This window comes from Musca autumnalis, unplaced genomic scaffold (genome assembly GCF_047663935.1).
Source record: "Musca autumnalis isolate F117 unplaced genomic scaffold, ASM4766393v1 scaffold_3, whole genome shotgun sequence".
NCBI classification, from domain to species: domain Eukaryota; kingdom Metazoa; phylum Arthropoda; class Insecta; order Diptera; family Muscidae; genus Musca; species Musca autumnalis.
In genome coordinates, this window is record NW_027411866.1 from 239,525,256 (window position 1) to 239,540,666 (window position 15,411).

General features: G+C 41.7%; 1 protein-coding gene across 33 annotated transcripts in view; it reads right to left on the bottom strand.

The window, feature by feature from the left end:
• The window catches only part of Rok (Rho associated coiled-coil containing protein kinase), a 138,320-nt gene that overhangs the window by 34,271 nt on the left and 88,638 nt on the right, over positions 1-15,411 (bottom strand). For 19 of the 33 annotated variants that reach the window (XM_073977395.1, XM_073977393.1, XM_073977392.1 and 16 more), the window contains 4 exons: positions 10,061-12,928; positions 9,739-9,893; positions 9,550-9,669; positions 9,095-9,285 (listed from right to left, as the gene is read on the bottom strand). In XM_073977395.1, the coding sequence (XP_073833496.1) occupies positions 9,095-9,285; positions 9,550-9,669; positions 9,739-9,893; positions 10,061-12,928 (3,334 nt within the window). The remainder of the gene's footprint in view (positions 1-9,094; positions 9,286-9,549; positions 9,670-9,738; positions 9,894-10,060; positions 12,929-15,411) is intronic. The other 14 variants (XM_073977402.1, XM_073977403.1, XM_073977401.1 and 11 more) reach the window with 1 other exon arrangement.

Consider the following 15,411-nt stretch of genomic DNA (forward strand, 5'->3'; position numbering starts at 1 on the left):
TTCTATTCTATGGATTTCGGAATGTCGGATAAAGGAAATTATGGACTTAAGCCCCACTGCATCATAGCAAGATTTATATCCCTTATTTCAGAAAGTATAGACTTGCCCACGAAAACGATTATAGCGCTGTGAACAGCACCACAAGGAGTACTTTCTGTTGAGAACTTTGGTGAGATACTCCACTGCCAGGTCGACCAGCTGCTTCAGCATCACCATAGATACCGAAAGCGTCCTTCACTTTGAATGATTTAACGTTCCTGATGACATACGCCACATCATCAATTGTAAATTGTGGGGGTTCCTCCTCGACAGCAAGCGATCTATTGTATCGAGGTACTCTTGTCTTTGACCTCTCACTTCCGAGGTGCTCGACAAACTGCCCATTAAAATAACTTGAGCACCCCTTAGGATCAGGCTGTAAAACGTCGCCAAACGTGACTGGTCCTGTTTTCCTTCTTTCTAGGGTTCTAGAGTGACTTAACCGTTGTCTACAATTCCCTTTTTTCGGCTCCTATGGTGCAACTCTTTAGATGATCTAGCCCCCTGTAAAATAACTTGCACACCCCTTAGGACCAATCTGCAAAACGTCGCCAAACGTGACTGTGGTCCTGTCTTCCATTTTTCTAGGGTTCGAGAGTGACTTAACCGTTGTCTACAATTCCCTTTTTTCGGTTCCAATGGTGCAACTCTTCAGATGAACTAGCCACCTGTTGCTCTTGTGTTCACCGACAACCTGTTAACTTTGAGCGTCATCTCCTTGAATTTGGGTCACTGGGGTTGGCTTGACGAAGCTAATACGCTAATTTGCTAATCCCGTCGCCTCTGCTGGGAAGTTTGGCCGGATTTCGGTTATTCGACCAGCAGATGTATAGTAAGCAGCTGCAATTGTGATTATGTCCCGGAATATCATTCCTTCTTTCAGAAGGGTTGGGCAGTTCTCTGAGCGGTGATTGGAGAACTCTCTGAAACTAGATCAATTAGTTTTCCAAATATTGATGAAAGTGTGGTGGTTAAGTCAGGCTGACTGCTAATATAGAAGATTATAGGGGGGATGGTCTGACCCAAGAGAAAGGACGGGTTGCCAGGTGACGTCATTTACCAGAGCAGATGAAAAAAGGGTTATGTCTGACGAACTATGACAGTCTCAGCTAATTCTGGTAGGGATGCCCTCGTTGACCGTGCAAACCATAGGGCTATCAATATTGTTACGGAATTAGATTTAACTAATGTCCGTGTAGACGTTGTTTTATTCCCCGATACGATTTGTACCAAATAAAACAGGGTTCGTTTTAAATTACGTTTTTACAATGCTTTATTTACTTTATTACACTTATTCAGAACCGACTTTAATTACAAAGCACACAGCAAGTCTCTAGTTAGCACGCAGCTCTTATTTAACCGATCTGTTCAGTTCAACGCTTAAAACACAACTCACTCCGTCATTGCCATTTCCCCGGTATTTATACCCCAAAGTCTCCCTGTTCTAGAGTCCTCCAGAACACACATGGCAACATCTCGAATCTGTGCAGCGAACACACAGACGCACATTCGCACTAAGCGAACAACCATACATACATGGGGGAATACAATTGGACGACAAGCACAGTAATGACGTAACAACAACAAACACGTGCAAAGAAGTAACTAACTAAAGAATAATAACATGATTATGGCAAAACAAAATAAAAGCACATTAATGAAAGGTAAAGTAACATCTAGAATAATGAAGAGAGTTCTACATGGTAGTTGTTGTTGCTTAAATAAAGTAACTGCGTAATAAAAACTTTACGTTACAATTCAAATTTTTAAATTAACGGAAATTAAACTAAACTAACTTAAACCTATCAGTTACATTCGTAACAATATGCTCAGCCAGTACTAGGCCCCTCTGGTCGTTTCCGAGGACCGTAAGACACAACACATAATGACCACCAGACGGTTATGACCTTCCAAAAGCAGTCTACTGTTGGGCCTATAACCGGGTACAGCTTAAAACGGCAGGATGTATACATTAAGCAACTCTACCTCGGCAGTTCAACACATGACTGCTACGCCTCTACATTCCATGTACGGATCGTTAGAGCCAGGCTACAGCGAGATGAGTCGGTATTAAACAGACTGGTGCAACAGGAAAGCCCGCCAGTCGGTTATGACCTTTCAAAAGAGGGCTTAGGCTAGGCATATTATTGTTATTGTTAAGCCGGACAATATGTTGCTGGATATACATGGTCATTTGAAGTTGTCCGATATTGGTTAATGTATGCGTATGGGCCCAAATTATTTGGTGGTGTCCAGCAATGCTGTCGGCACAACGGATTATATTAGTCCGGAAGTGTTGCAAAGCCAGGGTGTGAATAATGAATATGGCCGAGAATGTGATTGGTGGTCTGTGGGTATTTTCCTCTACGAAATGTTGGTGGGTGATACACCGTTTTATGCTGACTCCTTGGTGGGAACCTATGGCAAAATTATGGATCACAAGAATTCCTTGAATTTTCCTGCCGAAGTGGAGATCAGTGAAAATGCCAAGAGCCTCATTAGGACGTTTCTCACCGATCGTACCCAGAGATTGGGCAGGCGGGGTATAGATGAAATTAAGGCCCATCCATTCTTTCAAAATGATACCTGGAGTTTTGATAACATACGCGAAAATGTGCCCCCGGTAATACCTGAGCTGTCTTCCGATGATGATACAAGTAACTTTGAAGATATTGAAAGGGATGAGACACCGGAGGAAGTGTTTCCGGTGCCCAAGAATTTTGATGGCAATCATTTGCCTTTTATTGGCTTTACCTATACCGGAGATTATCAATTGCTGTCGAACAATGACACCGTGGATGCCTAGGAGAATGACATGAATTCTGTTAATCACAATCATCGCCATGGACCCTCCAATTCCAATAGAATAAAACGTTTAGAGGCTTTACTGGAGAGGACCACGTGGAGACCTTGGAGAAACAAGACAAATCCCTTCGCCAACAATTGGAGCTGATTAGTCAAAGGGAATCGGAACTGCAGACTGCAGGCTTCGGAATATGAAAAGAATTTGGCCATAACCCAGCACAACTATAAAATGGCACTGCAAAAGTTTGTGCAGAAAATTGATTTGCGCAAGAAAACCGAAATCCTGTTGGCTGAGACACACAAAAATCTGGACAATGAACAATCACAATGAAAAAATACTCACGCTGGAGAAATAGCTCTAGGAGATGGAAGAGAATTTCAAAAATGAAACGGAGAATTCTCATAAACTCAAGAATTAGGTAGCCGAGTCGAGTTTGGCCAAACAGGAGTTGGAGGCCAAGATTTCCCAGTTACAGCTGATGATTACCAGTTTGCAGTGTAAAAAGCAAATGCTGCAGCAAGATGCGGTTGAGCTGCAGGCCCAATTGGCCCAGGAAAAGAAGACCGTGAGGTCCCAGCGGAAACAACAGGCCTATGAATGGGCTCATGCTGGGCTGGATTTCAAGCTCAAGGCAGCCCAGGGTCGTTATTAGCAGGAGGTAAAAGCCCACTAGGAGACGGAAAAATCATGTATGCTTATCCGTGAGGAGGCCAATTTGCAAGAAGTCAAGGCCATACAAACCAAACTGAATGAAGAAAAAATCGAATCAAAATTCCCAGGAAAAAGAAAGACACCTCTCTCCATGCTCTAAGTCGACTATCACTACGGAAGCCCGGCAAGGATGCCAGCAAAAGTGAATCGTACAGGCCGATTTCGCTTTTGTCGCCCGTAGCAAAGACCCTTGAGGCCTTAGTCCTCCCCAGTATCAGAAATAGCTATCAAGTTGCCGATCATCAGCATGGATTCCGTAAGCAGCACAGCACGACAACTGCGCTGCACGTCATTACCACACATATTTGTCAAGGACTCAACCAGACTTATCAAAAGCCATTATAATACAGTCAGACACTCCACTCTGTTTGAGGACATTGAGCAGACAACCCTCCGGCCAATCTTGCAACGTTTGATAGTCAATTATATGTGTGGACGCCAGTCGTACGTGGAAATCAGGAACAAGAAATCCAAACCACGTAGACTGAAACAGGGAGTTCCCAAAGGTGGGGTGATATCTCCGGAACTGTTTAACCTCTACCTCTCCTGTATTCAGCAAGGTCCTCAAGTCACTAGCCGGCAGCACTTGGTGTGAAGATAAAGAAACCTTGTTGACCACATATAACGCGATAGGTCGGTCTGTGGTCGAGATTATGTGATACGAATTGGAAAAAGATTCAAACTTGCCAGAATACCGCCCTGAGAACAGCAACATGGTGCCTCCTCAAATCTTCAGTGGACCATCTACATGAGGAGGCAAAGATTCTTCTAGTAAAGCAACACAATGAGATGCTTTCGTTGCAGTACCTGCTTGGATCTTGTGGGTAGGCCCGACACATTCAGGCAGATCAGGAAGGATATCCATGCTCTAGAGGGAGAGGTCCAACGATACAGGAGAGAACCCCTAGATCAACAAGCATATCAAGCAAGCAGGTTTAAATAGTATTCACACGGATGCAGTTGCCAAGGCCTTAAGCAATTATAGTGTGAATAAAGTCATATATTGCAGCTGAGGAGCGTCAGCTGCCACGACAAACCAGAGTAGTTTTGGCTCAACTACGTGCGGGATATTGCAGTCGCCCAAATTCTTGAAATCGACCGCGCCGTGCAAGACATCTGCCCAGTATGTGCATGGGCCCGCAAGACACAAAACACCTTTTCAACTGCCCAGCCAAACTTACTCATCTAACTCCAGTGGGTCTGTGGTTACATCCCATCGAAGCAGCCACTTTTCTGGAACTGGAGATAGACCCAGAGCCAGATTGAACAGAAGAACGAACATAGAAACATAATAATAAAACACTGTTATAACAACAACAACTATCACGAAATCCAACAACGTCTGCAAAAACTAGAGGGTGAATGCGATAAGAAGCCGTCCTATAATCCCAACTGGATCAGGAGTATAGCAAGAAAAAGAACCTACTATCTGATTTAGAGTTTAAAATCTTCCGAGGTGGCCCATCTTAAGTTGAGGGAAAATCAACTACAAAAAGAACTGAGCGTCTTGAAGGAAAACAAGTAAAAAAGTATCAGTCGGCTTTGCCGACAGAGATATACCCTCAGCTTGTATATATTGAAATAATTTTTTCCCAAATAACGTATGTATTTAGGGGTTTTTATAAATTTTGGGAATTTGAACCGACAAAAATGTTCATTGGAATTAGGGATCAAGAGTTTTGCGGAGGAGATACTAACATGAATGGATCTATATACATTGACCATTATGGAAGTGGATCTTTAGCCACTACATATGGTGCCATAGGGGGTTTTTACACTCTTCGGGCTGTTTGCTCAAGAAGTATGGACTTGCCCCTAAAAAACGTTTGCCGTCGTAATTGAGGCAGCGAATGTAAGTTGCTTCAATAAAAATCAAAGTGATTCGATATCAGGTCTTACAGTAAACTTATCCGAAATTTTGTGTGGGAGGTACCGGATAGAGTGGACAAATATAGTCCATATTTGAACCTGATCTATATCTGGTAGATATATCAGGATGTTTAAAGTATGGACCAATTCGGCCACTCACTTCAAGAGTTACTGTACAAACAATTTTTCCGAACATTTTTGAACTTTTGTGGGGGAGGTACCTGAAAGAGTGGATCGATATGGCTTATCTTCGAACTTAAACTATGTTTGGACAAAATATTACTAAGGCAAAATATTGGACCGAATCGGCAGATCCGTTCTAGAGTTATCTTGCGCTCCAACCACCTCACGCGGTGTCATAGGGGTTTTTTGAAACTTTCATGCTATTTGCTCAGGAAGTATGGACTTGCCCCTAATGAAACTTGTACCGTCGTATAGGGGGTAGTGAATACAACTTGCGTAAACAAAAATCAAAGCGATTCGAGACCAGGTCCTAAACTGAACTTTTACGAAATTTTGTGTGGGAGGTACTCGAAGGAGTTTACCGATTGAGTCCATATTGAAACCTCATCTAAGTCTGGTACACATATCACGATGGGCAAAGTATGGACCAAATCGGTTACTTCCTTCAAGAGTTATCGTGCGCACAAATTTTCCGAACATTTTCGAACTTTTGTGGGGGAGGTACCGGAAGAAGTGGACCGATATAGCCCATCTTCGAGCTTAAACTAAGTTTGGACAAAATATTACGATAGCCAAATTTTGGAACAAATCGGCTCATCCGTTTGAATGTTATCGTGCGCACCTGCCAGCCAGACAGACAGACGGACGGACATTGCTAAATCGACTCCAAATTGTCTGAAACACATTTCGTCCAAACATACTTGGGGTCTAAAACCATTATTTCGATGAGGCACATTTTGCCCGTATGAAAGTGTATATACCCTTTCTAGCCTAGAGGCTGAGGGTATAAAAAGAACTGAGCGTCTTGAAGGAAAACAAACGCAATTTGTTGCAAAGCCATTGAGTGGATAATAAATATCGACGTGAATATGAGTGGTGGTTTGTGGATATTTTCCTCTACGTCTATCTCTATAATTTTATGCCGACTGTTTGCTGGGAACCTATGGCAAGAGCCATAGAAAATCTGTGTGTTCTATTGTAAAATACATTGTCGCTAAGGCCAAGTTTTCAATGTTATTTTTTTATTGTGATGCTGATTGTGGTTGATTTCCCATGTCCTGATCTTCTGTTCAATGTATTTTGTATCTCAGCCAAGAAGATTTCTGTTTGCTACCACAACTCAATTTCCTGTTCGAACTTCTGCAGTGCCCTGTTATAGTTGTGCTGGGTGATGTCCAAATTCTTTTCATATTTCGAAGCCTTTCTCTGCCGTACGATTCCCTTTGGCTAATCAGCTCCAATTGTTGGCGAAGAGATTTGTCTTGTTTCTCCAAGGTCTCCACGTGGTGACGTTCCCTCTCCAGTAAAGCCTCTAAAAGTTTGATTTTATTGGGATTGGAGGGTCAATGGCAATGATTGTGGTTAAGAGGATTCATATTATTCTCCTTGGCACAGCGTCATTATTTTAAAACAATTGATAACACTGTGCGACAACAAAAAAAATGACAAGGAAAATCGAGTAGATTATGAAAGAAGAGCTAAAATATGAGACACGTGTATCGGCGTTTTTAAAGTTTACGTCGGAAGGTAACCAAAATAGGCGGGGCAAGTTCCGCCCATTTTAAAATTTTTCGAAATATTCGAGTTTAGATATCTTGGAATCCTGGCATTTCAGGTATATAGTGTCTTTGGCAACTTTACTAAGGAAGGTGTGGGAAATATTTGTGTTAAAAACTTTAACCCTCATGCGGTTCAACAAAGGGGTCTTTTTGTCCTTTTTTCGAAAATCTTTCAAAAACTCAAATACAAAATTGTTCGCCATAAAATTTCACTGTAGGTCTCAGAATACCCCAAATCTGTAACTCTTGTCTAATAGCCAGGAATCTCTAAAAATGAAAAACACGTTTTAGGGTTAAAGTCGGACTTCATCTGAATTTATTCAAAATTGTCCCACAAAACATAATTTTAGAGAGATGATGTCAGAGACAAAAGTATTCTTCGTCAAATTTCACCATAGGTCACCAAAGAAATGAAATGTCTATTTACATTCTATAGCATGAAAATATCAGTATCAATTTTGCTGAAAAAACATGAAAATATTTCCCAATTTTTTTGATGAAAATTTTTTCCTTCTTTTTTCTAGTTGATACATGGAAGTAATATAAAACTTGGTTATAGGTAAAAAGTGACAAAGGATGAAAAATTCTACACAAAATTTCACTATGAGTTTCAAAATAAATCATAAATCTATGTACACTATTTCCTGAAAAAATTTGATTACAAATATATACATATTAGGATGAAATTATATGTTTTAATTTTGGACTGTTAATTTTACATAATTCCATACTGGATCAAAATCTACCAAAATCCTTTACTTTTTGGAAATATTGTTAAAGAAAGAAATATTCCAAATGAAATTCCATTATGAGTCTCTGAATAAAAGAAATCTGTAACCATAACATATAACATTCTTAGCAGCACTTGTTTTTGATATTATATAGGTTTTAGGGCCATATTTTCCAATTCTCATACAGATTTTCGTTTTGATTGAAAAATATAAATATCTTATTAATGGTTTTTCGTTATAAATTCATACAGAAGATGTTGTACGTTCAATTTAAACAGCTTTAAAAACATTTGTGGTAAATATATATTTGAAAAATATAAAAAACCCAGATCGGAACTGCCAAAATTGCGTATTTTTAATACTTTCAACTTAAATTCCGTAGTTAGGATAAGCCATTGGTTACTTATATTGCATGCGAAAATACATTAGAGGTCTACGGCTATGGTCCAGTGAAAATATAGGTGTCATATGGGCTCTCACATGCACAATTTGGTGTGGTCCAAAAAGCTACAATGATGGGACTCACTCCTACTTTGGTGGCATTTACGGAATTAACCCTATATTTCGAAAAATTTAAAAATGGGCGGAGCTTGCCCCGCCTATTTTGGTTACTTTCCGACGTAAACTTTAAAAACGCCGATATACGTGTCTCATATTTTTAGCTGTATTTTCATCATGTACTCGGTTTTTTCCATCATTTTGAAAAAATTGAATTTTGTTGCACAGTGTAATTTGCGGTCTTCTATTGTAAATATAATGTCTGAACAATGTCCAATTCCGTAATAGTTGGTCTCAATGACCTCCTGTTATAGAGGACATGATCTCACTGACATTCTGATCTAGAATATATGTAGCCCAATCAGGAATATCAACTCCCCGTGAGTTTTCTCCCTTTCTCCTTTATGTTGAAAGACAGAACTCACGGGGAGTTCACATCCATAATCACCCCGATGGTTTCAATAACTTCCTATTCTAGAATAGAGTGTCCAAAATATATCCAATGTTTCAATGTCCTTCCATTCTAGAATATAATGTCCCAATAACCTACTAATCTAGAATATTATGGAGTCATGGGGTCAATAAGAGAAAAGTTTCCTTTTGTTTCAACAAAATAGATGTTATGTCAATATCTAAATGACGTTCATTTCCTAAGGAAGTCTTTCTTAATTAATGATGACATAAATTATTGAACTTACCTTAAATCTAATATTAGCACAGGATCAATGGTATTCTGTTTGTCGATTTCCGAATTATAGAATATAATTTTGCGCGATGATACCACAACAAATTGACGCTTCCAACCATGGCGTCTGATATTCTGTTTATTGGGCACACTCAGCCAGCCCTCAAATACCGAATCCTGTGTAAGTGAAAGCAGAGATGAATTCTAAGCGGCGAACAAAAACAAAGGTAAATGGTTTCATTGGCAGATGGATGATTGATTGAATGAGGAGGTAGGTGGAGAATTAAAATTTGAGAGATAGGCAGGCCAAATTTGTAATGATGCATGTTTGTTTGATGAAGCAGTTGTGAGTGTGTTTGTGTGGAAAAAGAGAAGAAGAAAAAGAAAAGTTGGGTTAATTTCAAATGTGATGTTGTTGTGAAAACAAAGTTTGTTAGTTCCAAAGGCATAAAGAATCGTAGCACTTACTTGATTATCTTCGGGATCATTGTCGGCTGATGACAATGAGGCGGTTTCATTAAGTTTCGATTGGAGTTTTTCAATTTCGGTTGCTTTGCAATCGATTTCCATTTGGAGTTTTTGTTTTATCTGCAAAGAGAGGGAGAGAGATTGAGGTTAGAAATTCTGAAAGTGGAATCTGGGTGTTTGGTTACTTACATGACTGTCTTCAATGGCTTGACTTTGCAAATCTTGATATTTAAGTAACAATTGATTGTATTTATCACGTTCTTGTTGCATTTCCTGTTGCAGGCGACGCATTTCCTTTTCTTTTTTACGCAATTCAGCCGATGAACGGGCTTTGCCTTTTTGTTCTGTGAGGAGAGAAGGAAGAAAAAGGATAAGACAATTAATGAGATGACAAACAAAAGTTAGGTTATGTAAAACTTTCATAACATCTCAGCAAAATGATTAAAATGACTAATGAGACAAACAAAAGTTAGATTATGTATGGTTATGGTGTTCTTATTTTCCCACTTACGTTTCAAATCGGTATCGCGGCGATTCATGACCTCGGCCAGCTTGTTAACGGCCACTTGTTTCAGCAGCATTTCCGTCTTCCATTTCTCCTTGAGTTTGGCAATCTCCTCCTCTTTCGTTGTCTTGACTTGGGCCACCTCTTCTTGGAGTTTCTTATTCTGCTGTTGCAGTTCATCATATTCGGAATTCTTTTGATTCAGCTTCTTAACATAATCACTTTCGGTCTCCTTGGCGGCGGAGAGTAAAGCATCCTTGGCGGCAATTTCATTGCGATGTTTGGTCATGAAATCTTTTAGCTCCAACTCCTTGATGGTCTTTTCTTTTTCCAAATCGGCCACTGTTTCCTCGGCGATAGAGCGGGCCAAGGCTTCCGAATCAGCTCGGGCCACAGCAACTTGTACCTGATGCTTCAACGAAACACGTTCCTCCTTGAGGTCTTGTATTTCACGACAACGCTCTTCAATTTCCTCACGATGTTCATTGGCTTGGGCTTTGTAGAGGCGGGAGAAAATCTGTTCAGCATCCAGTTGGTCCTGGAGCTCTTTCTTTTGTAAGATCTCTTTGTTGAGGGAGATTTTCAACTGGGCCATATCCTCTTCGTATTTGCGTTTGTTTTCCCTCAAGGCGCTCAGTTCCTTTTGCAGCTGATTTTCCCTCGACTTGAGATGGGCCACCTCGGAAGATTTCAGACTCAAATCAGAGAGTAGGGAATTTTTCTTGCTATACTCCTGATCCAGTTGGGATTGTAAGACGGATACCTTTTCGGCTTCTTGCCGACACTCACCCTCAAGTTTTTGCAGACGTTGTTGGATTTGCCGATAGTCGACAGAGAGCATGGAGAGTTGTCTTTCTTTTTCTTGGGAATTTTGATCGGATTTGATGCGTGCCGATTTCTCCTCGTTGAGCTTGGTTTGTAGGGCCTTGACCTCTTGCAGATTGGCCTCTTCACGGCTAAGCATGCGTGACTTTTCCGTTTCCTGGTGGGCCTTTACCTCTTGCTGATAACGACCCTGGGCTGCCTTGAGTTCAAAATCCAAACCAGCATGGGCTTTTTCCAAATCGGATATTTTCTCATTGAGTATGCGATTATCTTCGTACGCCTGTTGTTCCCGCGAAATGGCCCTTTCTAAGTCATTGACAATGGATTGCAGTTTATTTTCCGTTTCTTTTTGCAACTCCTTTAGTTGAGACCTTGAATTCTTCTCCTGGGCTAATTGGGCCTGCAGCTCAGCCACCTCTTGTTGCAGTGTTTCCTTTTGACCCTGCAGGCTGGTAATCATCAGCTGTAACTGGGCAATTTTGGCTTCCAACTCCTGTTTGGCCAAACTCCACTCCGCCACCTGCTTCTTGAGTTTCTGAGAATTTTCCGTTTCATTTTTGAAATTCTCTTCCATCTCCTTGAGCTGTTTCTCCAGCGCGAGTATTTTTTCATTGTGATGCTGATTGTTGTTCATTTCCCGTGTCCGGATCTTCTGTTCATTGTCGAGATTTTTTTGTGTCTCTGCCAAGAGGATTTCGGTTTTCTTGCGCAACTCAATTTCCTGCTCAAACTTTTGCAGGGCCATTTTATAGTTATGCTGGGTTATGGCCAAATTCTTTTCATATTCCGAAGCCATAGTCTGCAGTTCCGATTCCCTTTGGCTAATCAGCTCCAATTGTTGGCGTAGGGATTTGTCTTGTTTCTCCAAGGTCTCGACGTGGTTACGTTCCCTCTCCAGTAAAGCCTCTAAACGTTTGATTTCATTGGAATTGGAGGGCCGATGGCGATGATTGTGATTAACGGAATTCATGTTATTCTCCTTGGCATCCACGGTGTCATTGTTCGACAGCAATTGATAATCTCCGGTATAGGTGAAGCCAATAAAAGGCAAATGATTGCCATCAAAATTCTTGGGCACCGGAAACACTTCCTCCGGTGTCTCATCCCTTTCAATATCTTCAAAGTTACGTGTATCATCATCGGAAGACAGCTCAGGTATTACCGGGGGCACACTTTCTCGTATGTTATCAAAACTCCAGGTGTCATTTTGAAAGAATGGATGGGCCTTGATTTCATCTATACCCCGCCTGCCCAATCTCTGGGTACGATCCGTGAGGAATGCCCTTATAAGGCTCTTGGCATTTTCACTGATCTCCACTTCGGCAGGAAAATTCAAGGAATTCTTGTGATCCATAATTTTGCCATAGGTTCCCACCAAGGAGTCGGCATAGAAAGGTGTATCGCCCACCAACATTTCATAGAGGAAAATACCCACAGACCACCAATCACATTCACGGCCATATTCATTATCCACACCCTGGCTTTGCAACACTTCCGGACTAATATAATCCGGTGTGCCAACAGCATTGCTGGACACCACCAAACCATTTGGTCCCATACGCATACATGTACCAAAATCCGCCAACTTCAAATGGCCATGTCTATCCAGCAGCATATTATCGGGCTTTACATCACGATGCACAAAACCCATATTGTGTATGGTATCCAGAGCCAATACCACCTCCATTGTATAGAAAATGGCCCACTTTTCGGGTATCTCATACATTGACATTAGCGAGACGATGTCACCGCCCGGCATATAATCCATAACCATATATAAATATTTAGCATCTTGAAAGGCAAAATGCAGCTGTACAATCCACTCTGAATTGGCATGGGCCATTATATGTCGTTCCTCCCAAAAGAAGGCCGAGTCGGGACGTTTCATCATTTCAAATTTGGACAGGCGTTTCATGGCATACACTTGGCGGGAAGATTTATGTCGTACCAATTGCACTTCGCCAAAGGCACCGGCGCCAATAATTTTGATAAAATCAAAATCATCGACATTCATGCGCAATTGGCAGATCTGTTGTGCTAGGGGTTTGTCTGGAAAGAGAAGGGAACACAAAAAGAGGTTGATTTAATAAACATATATACAGGAAAATAAGAAGGTTTATTCTTCGGAAAAGAAAGAGATTTCTGAGTGGACATCTAATGTCCTTTACACTCTTTCCGAGATCTTTTGTGGTGTTCTTAACCTTTATAGAAACCTCCTACGGAGGTCTTCTATTCTATAGAAACCTCCTACGGAGGTCTTCTATTCTATAGAAACCTTCTACGGAGGTCTTCTATTCTATAGAAACCTCCTACGGAGGTCTTCTATTCTATAGAAACCTCCTACGGAGTTGTTTAATTACTAGACCGATATATTTAGAGATTCCGTACAGTGATCTGCTTTGAAATCCATGCTGATGCCTCTGTGGTATTTTACCTATGCAGGAGACCTCTATGGTTTGTTTTTCAAATAACAAAGTGTTGTAGGATCTCTTTACCTACGTAGAAGACCTGTGAGACTGTTTCAGGTATACAACAGTCCTTTAGGGTTTTCTTCGCCTATATAGAAGATCGCTGATATGATACAATCCTACACCGTGGCGGGTTTTCCGACGCAGTGTTGCGGCCACCTCAGTGTACATATGTTTGTATTTCGATCTTTTTCAGTGTTGGGAGCAATCTTAAAAACAACTGAAGCTTACAGCATTGTGCAAGGGTCGCACCAGAATTGGAGGTGGGGGACTAACTTTCCTTTTGCACCAGCCCGTTCAATACAGATCCATCTCCTGCATTTTTATGGTCTGGACTGGCGGGCTTTTATCTTGCACCAGTCTGTTCAATAGAGGCCTATATGGCTTGAACGAGGCTCTTATGACCCGTACAGTTAGGTGTGGTTCTACCGGGGTAGTATTGCTTAACGCATATGTCTCACTGATAAATAGCCGTACTTCAGTATATAAACCCAATATTAGGCCGCTTTTGGAAGGTCATAAGTGACTGGTCTCAGGGACTTAAAGGCAGGCACATGAGTTGTGGCATTTTATCCTAAGTACTGACCAGAGGGGTGCTGGCTGAGCAGATTGATAGCTCAACATTTTGCACGACCAATGAGGTCGCACCTACCCGAATTAGCAGAGAGTGTCATAGTTTGCCAGAGATAATAGTCATGTAACTGGTCTGACAAATGACGTCACCCGGCAACCCGTGGTTTTTCTTGAATCAGACCATCTCTCTATAACCGTCTACATCAATCTATGGAAACTCTGTTTACCTTCTGGACCTCTAGTAACAGAATTCCGATCACTAACTCCCCCCCCCCCCCACGATTCTAAGGATCAAATTTGATGGTATGTTCACGTCGACCGTGCATATGCTACAGCCATCTGCAATCCCACGGCGGCCGGTTCTATTCACCGGATTGACTCGGAGGATTCTTCGACCAGGATCCTCACTTAAATAATTATGTGTTTGTGTTCGCGTATTTTTTCATAATGGAAGCGGCAATTTATCTTTTGCTCCGTATCGGAATAGAGATGAAACCCGTGCCAGTATGTATCTGTTCCGTTTGCTAGATCCGCACCCACCACCTGTCTGTATCATAACCTCTAAAGGCCGTACTTTCTTGAACCACGGGAAAGCTGATGGGCAAACCAAACACCGCTTTTGAAAGCTGCCTATTCTCTCAGACCCTCGGGTAGCTGAGAGACCTTTCCGGGACATCATCACTGCAACATCACTACATACCTGCCGAAATAAGACCGAATTTCCCAGCATATGCGACTGGACTAGCAAATGAGCGTGATGAACTTAGTCAAACGAACCCTGGGGACCCAAGAAGCCCTGAAGACTGAAGCAAAAGTTAGAGAGCTTACTCTCGAAGTCAACAGACTAGTAGGTGATCACCTGAAGCAATGCAACATTAGTACATGATTAAGTAAATTGTGGGCAACGGGTTAATCACTCTCGAATCCGGGAAAGAAGCATGACAGAACGGCTGTTACTTTCAACGGCGTGACAGTAACTGAACCAAAGAGGTGCGAGTGTTATTTTAACCTGCAGTTCATGGAGCACCACGAGAGTGATAGAGCGAAGAGAAGTGTGGTGCGCCGTATAAGAAGAGCCCTCCAAGCCGAGGAGGTATCACCATCCGAAACGCGAAATCACCTAAAGCGTTGGGCCACACCGAATATCGATGGTAATGCTTAAGCAACTGGAGGAACCCGGAGTTGAGTATTTAACAAGTGTCCTCAACCTATCGTTAGCCACCCTTATTGTACCGGAAGCCTGAAAGTTGGCAGGGTGGTCCCGCGACTGAAGCCTGGCAAGGTGAATCGTACAGGCCGATTTAACTCCTGTCACCAGTAGCAAAGTTCTTAGAGGCACTACTCCTCCCACGATGAGAAACTGTTTTCCAGTTACCCAACATCAACACGAATTTCGGAAAATGCATATTACTACTACAGCATTGGACGCCATATCCACACATATCAGTAGAGGACTAAACCAGATCAGGCCGTGAAAGCGAACTGTCATGG